The sequence below is a fragment of the Empidonax traillii genome, unplaced genomic scaffold, assembly GCF_003031625.1.
Source record: "Empidonax traillii isolate 1590-97213 ecotype Southwest subspecies unplaced genomic scaffold, ASM303162v1 scaffold280:size897971, whole genome shotgun sequence".
Classification (NCBI taxonomy): Eukaryota; Metazoa; Chordata; class Aves; order Passeriformes; family Tyrannidae; genus Empidonax; species Empidonax traillii.
The window spans coordinates 735,771-750,952 of record NW_020955473.1 but is presented as its reverse complement, the minus strand read 5'-3'; the positions used below and the strand labels follow the sequence as shown (position 1 = coordinate 750,952).

Here is a 15,182-nt window from a genome sequence, read left to right as displayed (position 1 = left end):
TAGTATCGCAGGGCTGGATAGGTAACTCTTGCATTTAACCCAGACTCTGGGTAGGTGGAGGAGGTCAGAAAAGCTTAATTTAATTCAGATAAATTACTTGCCAGGAAGGCATGTAGATGTGCTAGCATTTGTCTTTCTCTGCTGAAAGTCAGCTTCCTCCAACCTGCTGAACCAATAATTTGAAAAAAAATAATCATGTATTGGGAGGAATTACATAGCAAGTGAGAAGATGCTGCAGTCTCTCCACCTATGATTCTTGATGTTGTAGGATATGGCACATCTATATCTTGGCTTCCTTCAAGGTAGTTTTATGAAAACTTTCAAAGATTGATGTTAAAATATCCCTTTCATGTGGTACTCGAGTCTTATAAGTCTTTAGTCACATGGGTAGTATTGGAGCTAAGGTTTTTTGTGTTTTGCTCTCAAATTCGTTGAGAATTTACCGTTAATTAGTTGTGAATGCCCTCCAAGACATTTCCCAAAAAAATGGACACCAGGTCACTCTAAGAATCGTCTTGAGGCAGTGGCTATATTGGGTGTGGTCTCTGTGTAGCAAACTCATAGGGAAAGTAATATGAGAAGCTAAAAGTAATATATTGGTTTAGTATTTGACCAAAAAAGGGGTAGAAGCATTAGACTGATATTTGGTGTGGAACAACTTACAGAAAAACTTTATTCTAACTGGAGCTTGATGGAGTGTGATGGCGCAGTTCTAACAGATATGGGCTTTGTGTATTGGTTGCCTGTTGTGTAAGTAGCTTTTATTTATGGCAGAGGTAGCCAGCATGCTCTATAAAGTTGAAATAAGATTATTTATAGGACTCCAACCTGATTAATTTCTACTACCAGTACCTGGAGAGAATTAACTGGCATAACACTTGGTGGGAGTAAATATAGGAAGGGAAAAAGACTTATTTGGAGCAAATTCAGTAGATGGAAATGGATTAACTACATATTATTCTGAAAAATTGGACCCCAAATCTGTTCAGTATTCTTCTCTTTCAACCCCTATCTCTTAGTAGGGGTAACTGAAAGGATGCAAAAGGCCTGCTGCATTCTCCAAACTTAAAAACTGTTTATTATTTATTTTTCTTATAAGATATTAAGGGAGGGAAAAGAGTCTATGAACAAAAGCAGTTAAGCCCTTTAGATAAGGAAATAAAAATAAAATGTTACTTTTATTTTTCTGGAGTGAGGGATAGATTTATTACAGTGTTTAACAGTGTTTGTTATCATATATTCCTGTTAAGACATTTTCCACAAAGTAGTGGCTGCGGAACACCCTCAGTGCTGATCCATTTGAAAAAAAAAGCACTACAACTAACAGTTTATGACTTACACAGAGAAACAATTGCTTAACTTTTGAAATAAAACAAGGCAGTGCTCTACACTAAATGTATATTTCAGGTATTCCTGGTGCTGATTCATCTCCATCTACTCATTTCTCTTCCCTGCCTTTCTGTGTTTGGAAGTAATTTTTTAGGGTTACTTACCAAGCTGCCTGACTTTCTCTTTTCTTTGCTTCTCAATTACAAGACAAAATGATAGGACAGATGAGTTGTGTGTTTATTCTTATATAGAATTTTCTTATAAACAATAGATGAAAATAAGCTAAAAAAACCCCACCCAACCAACCAAACTTTTTTCCTGTGACATCCAGTTTCTATACAGGTGTGTTTTATACACCCACAGACCCTTGAAATATGAGAAACTGGATGCTCTCACACTGTTCCTCATAAAGACTTGCAAGAAATATTAGTAATACTTGGCCAAAAAAAGCTTCCCAAAAAGAAACTACTTGAGAACTTACATATGCCAAATTGTTTAATGGACTACTTTCACACATACCTTTGAGTGAAGAAAGTGAGAATTTGACTATAAAAATTAAATTATGCTTTCCAAGTGAAATCCTTGTATAGTGTCTTCATTAGGAACAAGCCTCCAGTTCAGCGTTCGTTAAATAGCATTCTAGTGCTCCAGATCTCTTTGGATAGGATTTGTTCTTTTACTCCATACTGTGAGTTAATGCAGATCCTGGACTTACTCCAGTCTGTGCTGACTTTACATCTAGACTTTGGGTATAAACTGCTGATTACGGTTTCAAACTTCCCAGGAAATGAAAACAAAGAGCTCAAGAAAATGTTGCAGCTTTTCACAGTGATCTCATGCACGGCCACATGCTGTCAGGATGTTTAAGTTTCTTGTGCTGAGTTTTAATGCAGGCATACTTTCCATGGCAGTTTGAAATACTGCTCTAGTTTGACTTACAACCACTGGCAAACAGTATACTCACAAAATAGTTCAAATGTCTTGAAATGTAGCCTTCACTGAGCTTGGTTTTGGTTTGGGGTTTTTTTTGTTGTTTGTTTACTTGACTATTTATGAAATTGATTTTTTAAGTCAAAGCAAGCTGAACTGCAATACAAATTGTTAAATCATGTATTTAGAGAAGCTGCTGGATTGCTTAACTTCTACTGCTGTATTTTATTTAGTTTTTCCATTAGCACTTAGAAAGTCAGGCCAAGTATAGAAAGGCAGTGAGGAAAACAAGCATCTTGCTTGGACTTCAACAACTTTGTGTGGAGTTTTGATATAAAACTTAGTAGTAAATATGTCAGTAATGCTGATGTGCTGAAATGAAGTTCCCAAATGGCTCCCAGAGGCTCCCTGCTTTAGGAACAAGAACTATTTTCATAGTATAAGACTACCTTTCTGTAGACTCTGTGAGCAGGTCACTGGTGCTGACAATACTAGGAGCATGAATTTCCTGTGTATCTGTGCAGCACATGCTCTGTTAAGGTGCTGAAGCTCATGTGCATCTGCTGTGTATTGTTCATTTGCTTGGATCACAAACTGTGATTCCAGCCTTTACTGTGCCTGTGAGGATGATGGGGCATTTTAAAAATGAAGCTTCTTGGGGTCTATGTACCCCCAAACTCCCCAAGGCTTGCAGTATCTCCTTCCTTCTGAGAACTACAAGGTCCTGGGTTTGGAGTCAGTGCAGTGTGGGTGGTGAAGAGAAGTCTTGCTGCAGAACTTACCCCATTTTCCTCCTGGGTTTTGCATCCCCTCCTGAGCTCTGTGCTCCTGTGGCAGCTGAATGTGCTGCTGCCTCGCTGGAGCTTGCTGAATATCAGCTAAACACCAGGCTGTCTTCAAGGCCCTAAGTACTGAGCATTCTGTACCATCACCTGGCACAGGGCTGTGTCCCGCTGTGTTCCGCTGGCTAAGATGCATTGTACTGTGCGTGTCTGTGATTTTGAAGATCATGCACGATTTCTCAGCAGTGGTTTTGCCTTGCCCTTAGAGAAATACCTTGCAAGGCAAGGTATTTTTTCCTTGCCTTGCGAGGACCTAGTCCAGCACCTTTTCTGTAACTGGTTGTTGGTGTATTACTGTAATAACAATGACCATCAAGACATCTAGGGAGTCTGTTCTTTCCAACTCTGATTTGTTCAAGCTGCCTGCCTTTTTTAAGGGATGTCTCTTTCCATTACACATGCTTAGTGCCTCTCTTCAGACAGCACAGCATTCCTCTGATGCTATTCACGGGACAAACAAGTCGACTGATGAAGGGAATTTACCTGCAAGAAAAAAATGTCCAAGACTATCAGCATGCTTTTCCACTATGACCTTGCCGTTTTTGGCCTGCTCCATAGTGTGCTGCTGAAGTTAAACTTTGTGTGTTCCAGTTGGTTCAGCTCTCACAAATACAGCTCCTTAGTTTCCCATGGGTGGTTCTCTCTTAGTAAAGTATCAAGTCTGCTAGGTTGGACAGACCTTTACCAAAGTCTCCTGGAGAAAGAAAACAAAACTCCGCTCAAGAAGGTGTCCAGTTTTGTGGAAGTGATGGAGTGGAGTGGGTAAAGAGACCCAGTGTAGAGACTGGGTCTCTAATGGGAGAACCTGCTGTAGAAGTTGGAGAAGAGCCAGGGGAGAAGTAGAGGTACCTTTGGAAACACTGAAGAATACAAACACAGTGGGATTACCCATAGGATGGGGTAGAGGAGGAAGGCAGAAGTACGCAAAAGGCATCAGAAATAAAGTCAGAAGAGGGGGATTGGCAAAGATGAGAGCTGGGAGACTAAAATGAGTAGAACTGGGAATGGCGATTCTAGTCTTTGGAAGATGCATGAACTTTGGGGCAAGTGTGGCTGAGCCCCTCCTGTGTGTCAGGAAAAGCTGCAGTGTGGCTGAGCACTTCTTTCCAGCCATGACACGGGCGTCAATATTGCACCAGCCTTGGGGACTGTTCTCTGTATGTTCACGAGGTGGCTCAGGGAAGCTGGACTGTAACAAATCACTCACCTCCCCAAGCAACTGCCCTTGTTCTCTCATTTCTAGCCAGTTTGTTCACTACATTTAATTTCAACAATGTTCTGCTTTTGCGGTTGAGCTGACCATCTGTGGATCAGGGAAAGAGCACCTCCCCATTACCTCACTGAGACCCCATCTGTCTTCTCAGTGAATGTGTGCCTGCAGCACATAACTGGTGATTATGTGGTGGATGTATTTCCTCTCGTGTGACCTAGGGCTGGGGTGGCAGTTGATTCTTGTAAGGTCACTAGAGGAAGTAGGTGGCCTGTATGGGGGACTGAGCATGGAAAACATTCTTCAGCCTTGATTTGAAGTATAGGTTCAATGTGAGTCATGATTCTGTCTTTCAGCATCACCTTTAATATGCATAGATTTTGATGAATTTACTTTTCTTAAAGAATTCAGTGAGAACTTTGTTGCTCTGCACCAGTCAGGTATGAGTATAGTTAGTAACTGTGCTTTGTCCTGAGCAATAAAAAAGCCATGTTTCTGTGTGAGGGTGACTTCCCTACCACTTGAGTAATCTTTTGCATTTAAGATATTCAGAATACAGATTAAAAAAAATGTTAATTCTACTTCTTTTCCCCCCCCCTCATCTTTAGCACAGTGGAGGAGATACTGCTGTGTTTCTAAACTGTTCCCAAAATTCCTTCCTGCAGGAATCTTAGGATTCTTAATGTCTGTGAGCAAAAATGGAAAATGAGAGTGTTAGGGTTTAACATTTAAAATTAAAACTGTGAAAGCATAAAAGCATTTGAAAGCATTTCCTAGTGTGCAATTACACAAATGATCCTAAATTAAGAGGTGTCAAATCAGCAGTCACCTGTGAGGGTGCCACCGGGTTTTTTTTACGGATGTGCCTGAGTTTATTGAGATTCTCCTTTCCAGCCAAGAGGAGAAATAGTGTTCCTCTGGTACTTTGGATTTGTCAGTGGGTACTCTGGGAGTACTTGAAATGAAAGGGTGGACCCCTTTTCTGTAGCAAATAGTGCCAGTCCAATAGGTTTTTCTCTCAGCCCAGCCTGGATGTCTGTGAAATGTGACTGACTTCCATAGTTCAGAGCTATCTTGACTTCTTCCTAAAACTCTTTAAGAGGTCTAATGCACATGCACCAGTCCGTCTCATTCCTAGAGTGTTGTTTTTTCCCCCGCAACATTCATTATTTATATTAATAAATAGCATGCTGTGCAGCTGATCTAAGCAAATTGGACACAGAGTTAGCTTATATAGGACTTACCTGTGTGTAATTATGTCTGACTGACCCTTTTTTGAATGTGTGTGCCCCATTTCTTTTTATTATATTGGAGGAGAATAGACTTCAAGCAGAAAGTCAGCAATTCTGAGCCGAGATCTGTGTGTGCATCTGGACAAAGCTTCATCCCAAAATGATAATGGTTAAGCTTACAAACTGCCAGTATGATCCCCAGCTGCGCTTTTTAACATGAACTATTTTGAGTGAATTTGCCATATATTCTATCTCTTTTAATTGTAATAGTGTGAACCCCAGGTTCACTGCAGGAACAGGACATAACTGTGGTAATTTTGTTACTTCAGTAGGGTGATAATCATAGTTTGGTTTTATTCCCTGTGCTCAAGAGAGTTTTCTAGCTGTGAGAATCATGTAGTAAAGACATCATTATGTCTGGTAGTATTAGATAGGTATTTAAACCTTAGTGGGTGGTGTGGAATGAAGGATGGATGTGCACTGACTACTGACCTGAAGGGAAAAGCCACTCTGAGTGGCCCCTTGGAGGGGTCTTGCAGCAGCACTGTGGCAGGAGGTGGCCCGCACTGCTCTCCTCTACAGCTCTAACCACAGAGCTGTCTTGTGGCTTTCCTGGCAGACTCTGTGCTGGGAAAGAGGATAGGATGGTATCCAAATCTAGCATCTTGAAGTTGCCTTAGGAGAGATGTAAAATGGAAAATAGACTGAATCACAAGAGATGCAGCAGAAGGAGGTTTTTTGTTCTCTTTTTTTTTTTTCAGATAGTTATTTCTGTGCCGAGTAAATCATTACTTCTGAAGCCATCTGTCTGAATTGCAGTGAATCTCACCATAACTGATCAAGACTAATAAATAATTAAATAGCAGTGCTCAAATGAGTATCTGTACCTCGCTTTCATCTAGTTCTCTTGGTTCTGGTGTTTGACAAGTACCTGTCTGCTGCCTTGGAGCTGAGAAGGCAGCTGTTTTCATACCCATGCTGCTGCCCTACTTTCAAGCAACTCATGCAGTGAGAAAACCGATTATTTTTTTCGGTCTAGTGGCCCTACAATGTGCTGCGGTGGAATCTGTACCTGAACTCCCTGCAGTTTCATGCTGCTTGTGGTAAACCTGAAGTGTCTTCCTCAGCTGTGGGTGCTGGCTGAGCGTAACCTCTGGCACAGGAGCAGGGAGAGCTGCAGGCCAGCGCTGCTGTGCCGCGGGTGCCGTGGCCGTGCGAGCGCAGGGGTGGCAGCGCGGTGGGCCGGAGCTGAGCAGGGCTGGTGGGCTCCAGCTGCCGCTGCGCTGCCGGCTTGCAAGGTAAACACTGGGTGACCTACAAGCCAGCCAGTCAACTCGCGCGTGGCCTTATTAGGCAAGCTGCAGAGCCCGTGTCTGGGGACAGAACATGCTGGATGGCGGCAGAGAGCGCACAGCCCAGAATGGATCCAGCCCAGACCCCGGGAGATGCGACCCAGTACTGCGGCGCTGACAGCGAGCTGCTGCTGCCTGAGCCTGGCTGTCAGAGAGACTGAAACTCTGCCTGGCAAATATCAAGAATTGTACCATTAAGAGGTGGCTTTAAAAAGTAAAATGCTTTTCATGTAAATGTTAGTAAATTGTAGGTCTCTTCCTGACGTGTTTTTCGTGTGCTTGGTTATAACCTTAGGACACCAGCACTAGTTCATGCTGTCAGTCCGTATTCTGAAACACTTCGTGGTGGCCTTTGCTGGGAAGTGTGTTTTCATTCCTTGTGCTGCGTGCTTTCAGAGGCACACCTGAACTAAGGGGAATTAATTTTTATTTTTTTTTTTAACTTCAGGACTTGTTTCTCCTCTCTTCTTATGCAGTTTTATGCCCTTTATTGGAAGACTGATTTCTTACTGGCTAAAGCAATGACCTTGCTCCCAGAAGAAGGGGAATATTGGCACCCACAGCCTGTGTGCAGACTAGCACTAGTCTAGGTTGCTTCATACCCACCTCATAAAAACTGACTTTCACGTGGAAGAAGCCTTAAAAAACAAAAAAGTATTTATGTTTTTCCTTTAATAAAATCTCTGTAGATTTAGACAAGTGTATCACAAGCAGATGCTGTGCAAGTTTTCCTGGGCAGCTCTGGGAAGGCTCCACAGATCTGACTTGTGATTAATTTGCTATTAGTGATTGGTAGCCCCCTGAGCACTGATCATGTTTGTGATTTTTGCAGGGGTTTTGGGAGTGAATGAGGTCAATAAAGAGAAAAATGTCATGACTGCTATGAATTTAAACCTGCTCTCTAGAGACTAAGCTCCAGAACTGCAGCATCACTGTGTTAACCAGATTTTCTTTCCTCATTAATTTTTGCTTAGCCATGCTGGATGTAAATTAAGGTCTGGTACACGTGCCTTTTCATAGTGACATGATTTTCAGTGACAGTACTTCTAGCTGAGCTGTCCTACCCTGACCATCAGCTTTTTAATAGAGCATACATTTTTTTTCTTTATTTCTTTTACTAAATATTTAATTTTCTGAGAAAGCATTGAAACATGCTATAGAGAGCATGGGAGCTGGGCTCATATATTCATTGTTTGCAAGGTTGTTGTCTGCCTGAGGCTCAAAAAGTTGTATTTCAAGGTAAGTATGCAGGGATATGATGTGGCCTGTGAAATGTCACATCACAGTGGCAAACAAAATTGATGTTTTCCTTAGATGACTACTATCACAACGAGCCAAAGAACATTGCTATAAATTCTTCCTTGGGGTGTGTGCGCCTGTCTCTGCTCAAATCTTCTTGCCAGGATCATTACATTTTTAGGCTTTTACATGCACACGCCGATAGCAGCACAGGGGTGTACAAGAGCGGACAGGAGAAAACTCAGTAGTGTGACTGGGCTTTTTGTGTCACTTAACTGCATGGGACCACTTGCTGCTCCAGGCAACAAGACAGCCTTGTGCTAGTTGTAGGCACCAGAAGTGTCAGAAGATAGGGAAATTCATCCTGAAAACCCTAGCTGTTTGTTTTCAGGACAGGCGTTTCACAGACAGTTTCCCAACAACAGTTAAAGCCCTTGGTTGTCCCAGCGGCAAAGCTTTTGTTCACTGCAATAGTAAAGAAGCAGCTGCTGCTGGTGGTGTGACTTCAGAAAAGGATGTCCATGGGTCTATGGCTAACCCTGTGCTCTTACAATCCGAGCTGCAGCTGCTTTACCAGAGCCATGGTGCAAAACACTCAAATATTGATTTGTTAGGTAAAACCCCGTATCTCTTCAAAGTTCTTGAGCTAATTAATCATTCAAGTTGTACGTATTGCTGGGGAATGAGTTCCTGCCGTATCCTTTTTTCCAGCCATTGGCTCAGTTCATGCCTAACCCTGGCTGTGTTCACGCCTGACATCATCTCTCACTGTTTCAGGCCCAGAGGCAAATAGGTCTGACTGAATTTGGATAACGTGCCTCACTGGTATATCTGATTACTACCTGTGAAAAGGGTATGTGGCCTTTGAACTTCCTTGAAGGAGCTAATCTAGACTGATCCTACTCCTAAAGAGGGAAACCTTGGACATCTTTTAATTATGCTACAGTCTTGCCATACAATTTTGCGTACAGTGATACGAGACGTAAGCCTGTCAGGGAACATTAGGCTCATGTTCCTTATTCTGAAAATGTGTTGCAAGATTGAAAGGTACCAAAATCTCCCTTTAGGAGCAATCTACTGCTAAAATTAACGTCTCAAGGGACATTTCTTCAAATCTGAAAGAGTAATCTAGAGATTGGAAGGGAATTTTTTAGTGTATGTGCAAAAATATCTGTTGTTCTCTCTTTTCCCTCAGCACGTGACTAAATAGCCAGTACAAAAAGACCATCCATATTCTTTCAAGACATCTCTTCATCTTGTTCTAAAAACTCAGTCCCTTTTATAAATCTTACTAATCAGCTTTTTTGATCTCTTTGCATATGACCTGTTTTAAAGTGCACCACACAGACAACACAGTGCTGAAGTTTATCTGAAGACTTGTCCAAAACATACTCACTGACCAGACATAAATCTTCTTGCCAGGATCATTACTGAAAAGGATTACATTTGCTTTCCACTAGAGTAATGATACCATGTCAGGAAACTATCCCAGTTTTAAAGTTCATATGAATGGCCTCCATTTAAGAAATGAGAAATTATCACTTGCCCACATACGTGAGGTTTGGATGGAGAAGGCAAAACCACAGTACATACTGTGTTTGCAAGCTAGGCTGTTTGGATGTGACTTAAGATGGTAACTTTCTGTTAAGTGATTGCAGTATTGAAGTAATCTTCTGGTAGGTTTTTTACCTGTATTTTAGCTTTGGGCTGACTTATTTCTCAAACACATTGGCAGAAATTGCTAGAGAGTGGGAAAAAGGGGAAATAAGGAAAGGGAGTACCTTACCACTTTTCTGAAGAAAGACATGCCTGCATGCCAAAAACTGACAGGGCAGTGTGGGGTAGGTGAGCAGCATGCAGGCTGGGAGGGGAGGTCAGATGGAGGGATGGAAAAGAGTGATCTGGTTTAGTGCAATCTTCTGACCTTCATTCCTTCAATCATCTCTATCATCTCAGATCTTGGCGTAGCTATTCCAAGGGTGCTTGTCTTATCCAGAAGAAGAGCAGTGGAATAAAATTCATGAGCTCCTTTAAGTCTCTACCCATGAAGTGTGGATGAAAATATGATTTCATCATCTTGTTTATACAGCTCATCTCAGCGTTCTGTGCTGCTCAGATTCCTGCTTACCTAACTAGCGTATTTGCTGAAAGTTTCTTTGCAATCACTGTGGGTTTTCTTTCCTCTGCATTGTTGATTTCTTTAAAATTTTATTTTTAGATTTTCTTCAAACAGCTGTCATGGGCTTTTTTGATTTTTGCTTTTATGATAAATGCAAGTCACAACAAAGTATCTACTTCTCCTTATCACAGAGAAACACTTCTAAATATAAATTCATAAGTGATCAAAATTCAGGAAGGAAAAAGGCTTGATCTTGTTGGGACCTGATTCATAACTCCTCAGTGCTTTGGGACTGGCAGCCCTGTAAGTTGGGAACTGTTTTGCAAGCCGTTTAAACTCCAGTTTTGATTAGAGCGATTAGTTTTGCCAGACAAAAGGAAGATATTTTCCTTCTCTTCCTGTGGGAAGCTTCAGAACAGCATTTAACTGCCAGCTGGTCTTTCATGAGCAGCCTCAGATTTGAAATGTATACATGCTTAACCTCGAGCTCTTTGTCCAGATGACTGCAAACTTAGTTTCCCGCTGGGCTGTACCCCCCCTTTCTGACGGCTGAACTGTTGTTCTCTCTTTGTTTGCTTATGTTGGAGGCTGCTAATGCTGAAGAATTAATGATGGCAGAGGGGGACAAGAACATTACTACCGACTTGTAACACAGCCTTAACAGCATAGATTGGCTGAACACGCTTCTAGTTCCTGGAGACTGGATCTTTGTTGAAGGACAAACTGCTCTTCCTCCTTTCCTCATCAAATATTTGGTGATGAACTTCTTTGCCTCTGGGAAAGATTTGCTCTTAAATCTGCTGTTTCCAAACAAGCAGCACAATGCTAAATCCAAGACTTCTTTTCTTTATACCATTGCTTGACTCAGCTGACTTACTATTTTTACACCTTACTGTTTTTCTCCATTGCCAAAGCTGTTAAGGGACAGCACAGAGGCCACTCTTGCAATAGGTGATCCCTTTTTGATGGAAAGGAGGGAGGGAAGTGACCAGTTACCGTGCTTAAGTATTCCCATCGATCTGTGAAGTGCAATACACTAAGTATACACTGTGAAGTGTAATACACTAAGGCTCCAGTATCTCACAGCTTTAAGAGTTTTAATATTGGAAGCAGTGTTGGCACATACCCCTTATCTTGAATCGACACTGAGCAAACTCTGGGATCACAGATTCTGCACAGTAGCAGAGTTTCAATATTAACAGCAGTGACATTAGTGTTAATTCATAGATACTGTGCACGGAGCAATGGCTGATTGCTTCACCTTCATGAAGAGAACTTGAAGCCAAACTTTAGAGTATGGGTAGGTATTTTTGTGAAGACCTTGTTACAGATGTTGTTTTTATTGGATGTTTAACTTTCCTCTGTAATAATTTTTGACCTGTCAGCTGTATATAGCAGGAACAGGAGTCCTACTTGCACCAAAGCCTATCACAAATATTTCTTCTCAGGTGGTAGCCAGAGATGTTGGACAGACTGGCTTCTCACTGTGTTCTGTAGGTAGAATTTAAACAGCACAAGCAGGAACCTATTAAAAAATTACACTTCTGAAAGGCATTCCAGAGGTTTTCCATCTTTCTTCAGCTATATGTGCTTTACCTTCTGCACCTCATTCACCAGGAGGATGCTGAGGACAAAATGATGGGGATGATGTATAGCAGAGGAATGTGGGAACCTGACTTCTCCCTCCACAAATACAAACATATCCGTACTCTGTTGTATGGGACATCGCCAGACATGGGGATGACATTTGAGCTGAGCTTACCTGCTTTGTTAGACAGGAGGGTTGATCCCTTTCCTGATCATAAGATCTTGTGCCTTTTTCTTTGTTCTGACACATCCTGAAAAGCATACCCAGCAAAAATAAAAGGGAATATTTACTACCAGTTTAGTCATCAGACCGGGTTGGTAGGGAAGCAGGACCTAGGAGAGGTCCTGCAGCAGAGGGAACGATGGGTAGGACTGTCTGTCTTGGCAGCCCTGATCTATTGCATCAGCTCAGCTGTCAAGTCTAACTTCTCCTTCCACATTGCTTAAGACTGCAGACACCAAATTTATCAACTGAATGTTATTTACCTGCACTTTATATGTAAGAGAATCTTCCCTTATTGTGTATCAGATGAGTTACAGGTGCTTAAAAGTGCTCCAGGTAATAATGCCTCTATTTACAAGATCAAGTAAACAATTTTCACAGAAGCAGGGTTGAGAAAGAAGGGATTTTTCAGCACGAGGCATCTCTTATTGATATACCAACACAGATACTGGTCCTGAATCTCTCCATTAGCTGTTACCAGCAGCTTCTTTCTTAGTTCTGCACTGTCTTGTTTTTGTGTTTTAAGCACAGCTGCACTTATGCCTAGGCTGTAAAGCAGATTTTCAGGTTAATGGCAATTTGGAACTAATGTCAACAGATTATGTTTTGTAACTGCTTTTTTATATATTAGGCTCTAGTACATGGAAGCCTTTACAGCTGGACAAGAGAGAACAACAGTGTCCATTTATGTTCTATCTGTGGTGCTGTGAAGTGGTTAGACTTAAACATGAGAGGTAGCAAGGTTACAGGCAAATTAAAAAACATGGTATGTACAATCCAACATTTCTGAACCAAGGATGTTACCTGATGAGTCAGAGGCTTTGAGGTCATGTTCCTTGTGTTGGATGGCTCTCATTCCAGGGAGCTCTCCACTGTTGAAAGATCAGCTAATAAAAGGTGCTTTGGTTAGGGTGACTCAAACATTATTCATGTTTAAAAATAAATAAATGAATACAAATAGCAGGGGCATTAGACAAGATGGAGTGTATGTTCTTCTATCCATTGTAATAACTTGTTAGCATGAAAAAGAGTGTTTTGATGACCTAGAGAGGATAAATACAACTTCATGGCAAGCCAACAGCCATTAATAGGTTTTGATAGATTATACTTTTCATTTGTGGTTAAGCAGCATCACTGCTTATATGTTGCCTTTACATAGAGGTTCCCAGCATAGATCAGGGTTCTGTTGTAACAGATATCATAAAAACAGGTGAGCAAAGTCAAGAACTTCAATATTTTTTTTTAGGCTATGTTTTAATGATCCTGACAACCCCAGTCTTGTGGTGAGTTTTCTCATGGAATTATAGAATTTTTTGGGATGGAAGGGACCTGAAAGATCATTTATTTCCAACCCCCCTGCCATGGGCTGGGACACCTTCCACTAGACCAGGTTTGTCAAAGCCCCATCCAACCTGGCCTTCATCACTTCCAGGGATGGGGCATCTACAACTTCTCTGGGCAACCTGTTCCAGTGCCTCGCCACGCTTAAAGAATTCCTTTCTAATATCTAACCTAAACCTACCCTCATTTGGCTTAAAGCCGTCACCCCTTGTCCAATCGCTACAAGTCCTCGTAAAAAGTCCCTTTCCAGCTCTCTTGTAACCCTCTCTATGTACTGGAAGGTGCTGTAAGGTCTCCCTGCAACCTTCTCTTCCCCAGGCTGAACCACCCCCACTCTCTTGACCTGTAACACTAATACCAATTTAAACCTTTTTGAAGGGGAGAAGTCTGTTGGAGGGAAGATAATGGGTTTCCCTATTTGTTTGTGTGGGTTAAATGCATGGACCTGTTTCAGTCACATATTTAATGCTTCTCTGTGTGTGTGTGTTAGACCATCAGGTAGTTCAGGGTGGGTGACTGAGCCAGGGTTATTGCACCATTTCCAATGATTATTTCCAGACTTTTGAAATTAACTATAAAAGTTTTCAACTCTTCAATCCAAAATCCATCAAATCTGTTTAATAATAATAATAATAAAAAGGTAGCTAGACAGTACTTTTGTGCAGTTTTGCACCTTCTGTCTCAAATTAAAATATTTGGAGCTGTGGTGTCTGTTCTTTAATCCCCACCCCCACCAGTAATTTTGCTCATATGTTATCCATAAATCTTGTCTGTTTTAAATGTTCCAACTAATAGTTAGGCAAAACATTTAAGCATAATGATATGATTAACAGAGTCCATTTTTTGGCAGCCTGGATGCTGTATTTCTTAAGCTAGCACTGCAGTTTATCCTGATTAGAGATATGAAGGAATTATTATTCTTCTTGGAGGGTTTTTTTTGGTTTTGTTGTTGTTGGGGTTTTTTTGTTTGCTTGTTTTCATAATACGAGGATTTAGGGGTTCTGCAGTCATTTTGCAGGAATATAATGTGTGATTTGGCTGGATCTTTGAAGTGGTAATATTATAAATCTCCCAATCACCATTGCCCAATCTGTTTTAGCATTCATGTGCCTAATTTCTGTTTGTAATCTGATTACTGGCTTGAGCTGCTCCGGCTTGCAGCCTATTGCTATGCATTTACTGTACTCCCTGGGACGCGATAGCCTGACAGCTCCAGTCCTGTGCTATGAAAAATCTCTACACAATATTGCTAAGACAGGCCTAGGGCTGTGGCTGGTGGAGAATTAGCTGCTATTGTAGTTTCTCTTTGCCGAATCCTTTGTTTCTGCAACCATGTTCAGAAATCCTTGGATCTCCAGCTATTTGGGAAATGTTAAATACTCTGAGGAGCAAGGTAAGAGTTCCAAGTAGATAGAAGAAAATGCAGTTCATTTGTGTGTGTTAAATCTCTCGTATATGTGTATGCATGTGTAAATATTGTTTGACTGGATCTTCTGCAGCTGCATTAGGCACTTTAGCAATCAGTATGCAGTTAGTCACCTAGGCTATTTCATTATTTCCTAAAGGGCACTTTTGAAAGATCCGATTAGATGGATCTTTTAATTAGCTTAACATGCCACCTACTTAGGGCCTTTAAATATACTAAGTAACACTGGAAGGTTGCATCTACTTTTTCTTTTTGAATTCAGCATTTGAAATTTCTTATGTTTTAAATTATGGATAGTTGTTTTATTCGGTAGTTTGTACCTAAGAGGAAGGGGAACTAGATTCAACAAACA

The 15,182-nt window shown here is 41.3% G+C and overlaps 1 protein-coding gene across 9 annotated transcripts in view; it reads left to right on the top strand.

The window, feature by feature from the left end:
* Nucleotides 1-15,182, top strand: part of SVIL (supervillin) — a 105,795-nt gene that overhangs the window by 20,122 nt on the left and 70,491 nt on the right. For 2 of the 9 annotated variants that reach the window (XM_027890193.1, XM_027890194.1), the window contains exon 1: nt 14,679-14,797. The exons of 2 other annotated variants lie outside the window; for them this stretch is intronic. In XM_027890193.1, coding sequence (XP_027745994.1) covers nt 14,737-14,797 — 61 coding nt within the window. In that variant the 5' untranslated portion in view covers nt 14,679-14,736. Of the gene's footprint in view, nt 1-14,678; nt 14,798-15,182 lie in introns of those variants that run through there. 5 more of the 9 variants (XM_027890200.1, XM_027890199.1, XM_027890201.1 and 2 more) reach the window with 3 other exon arrangements.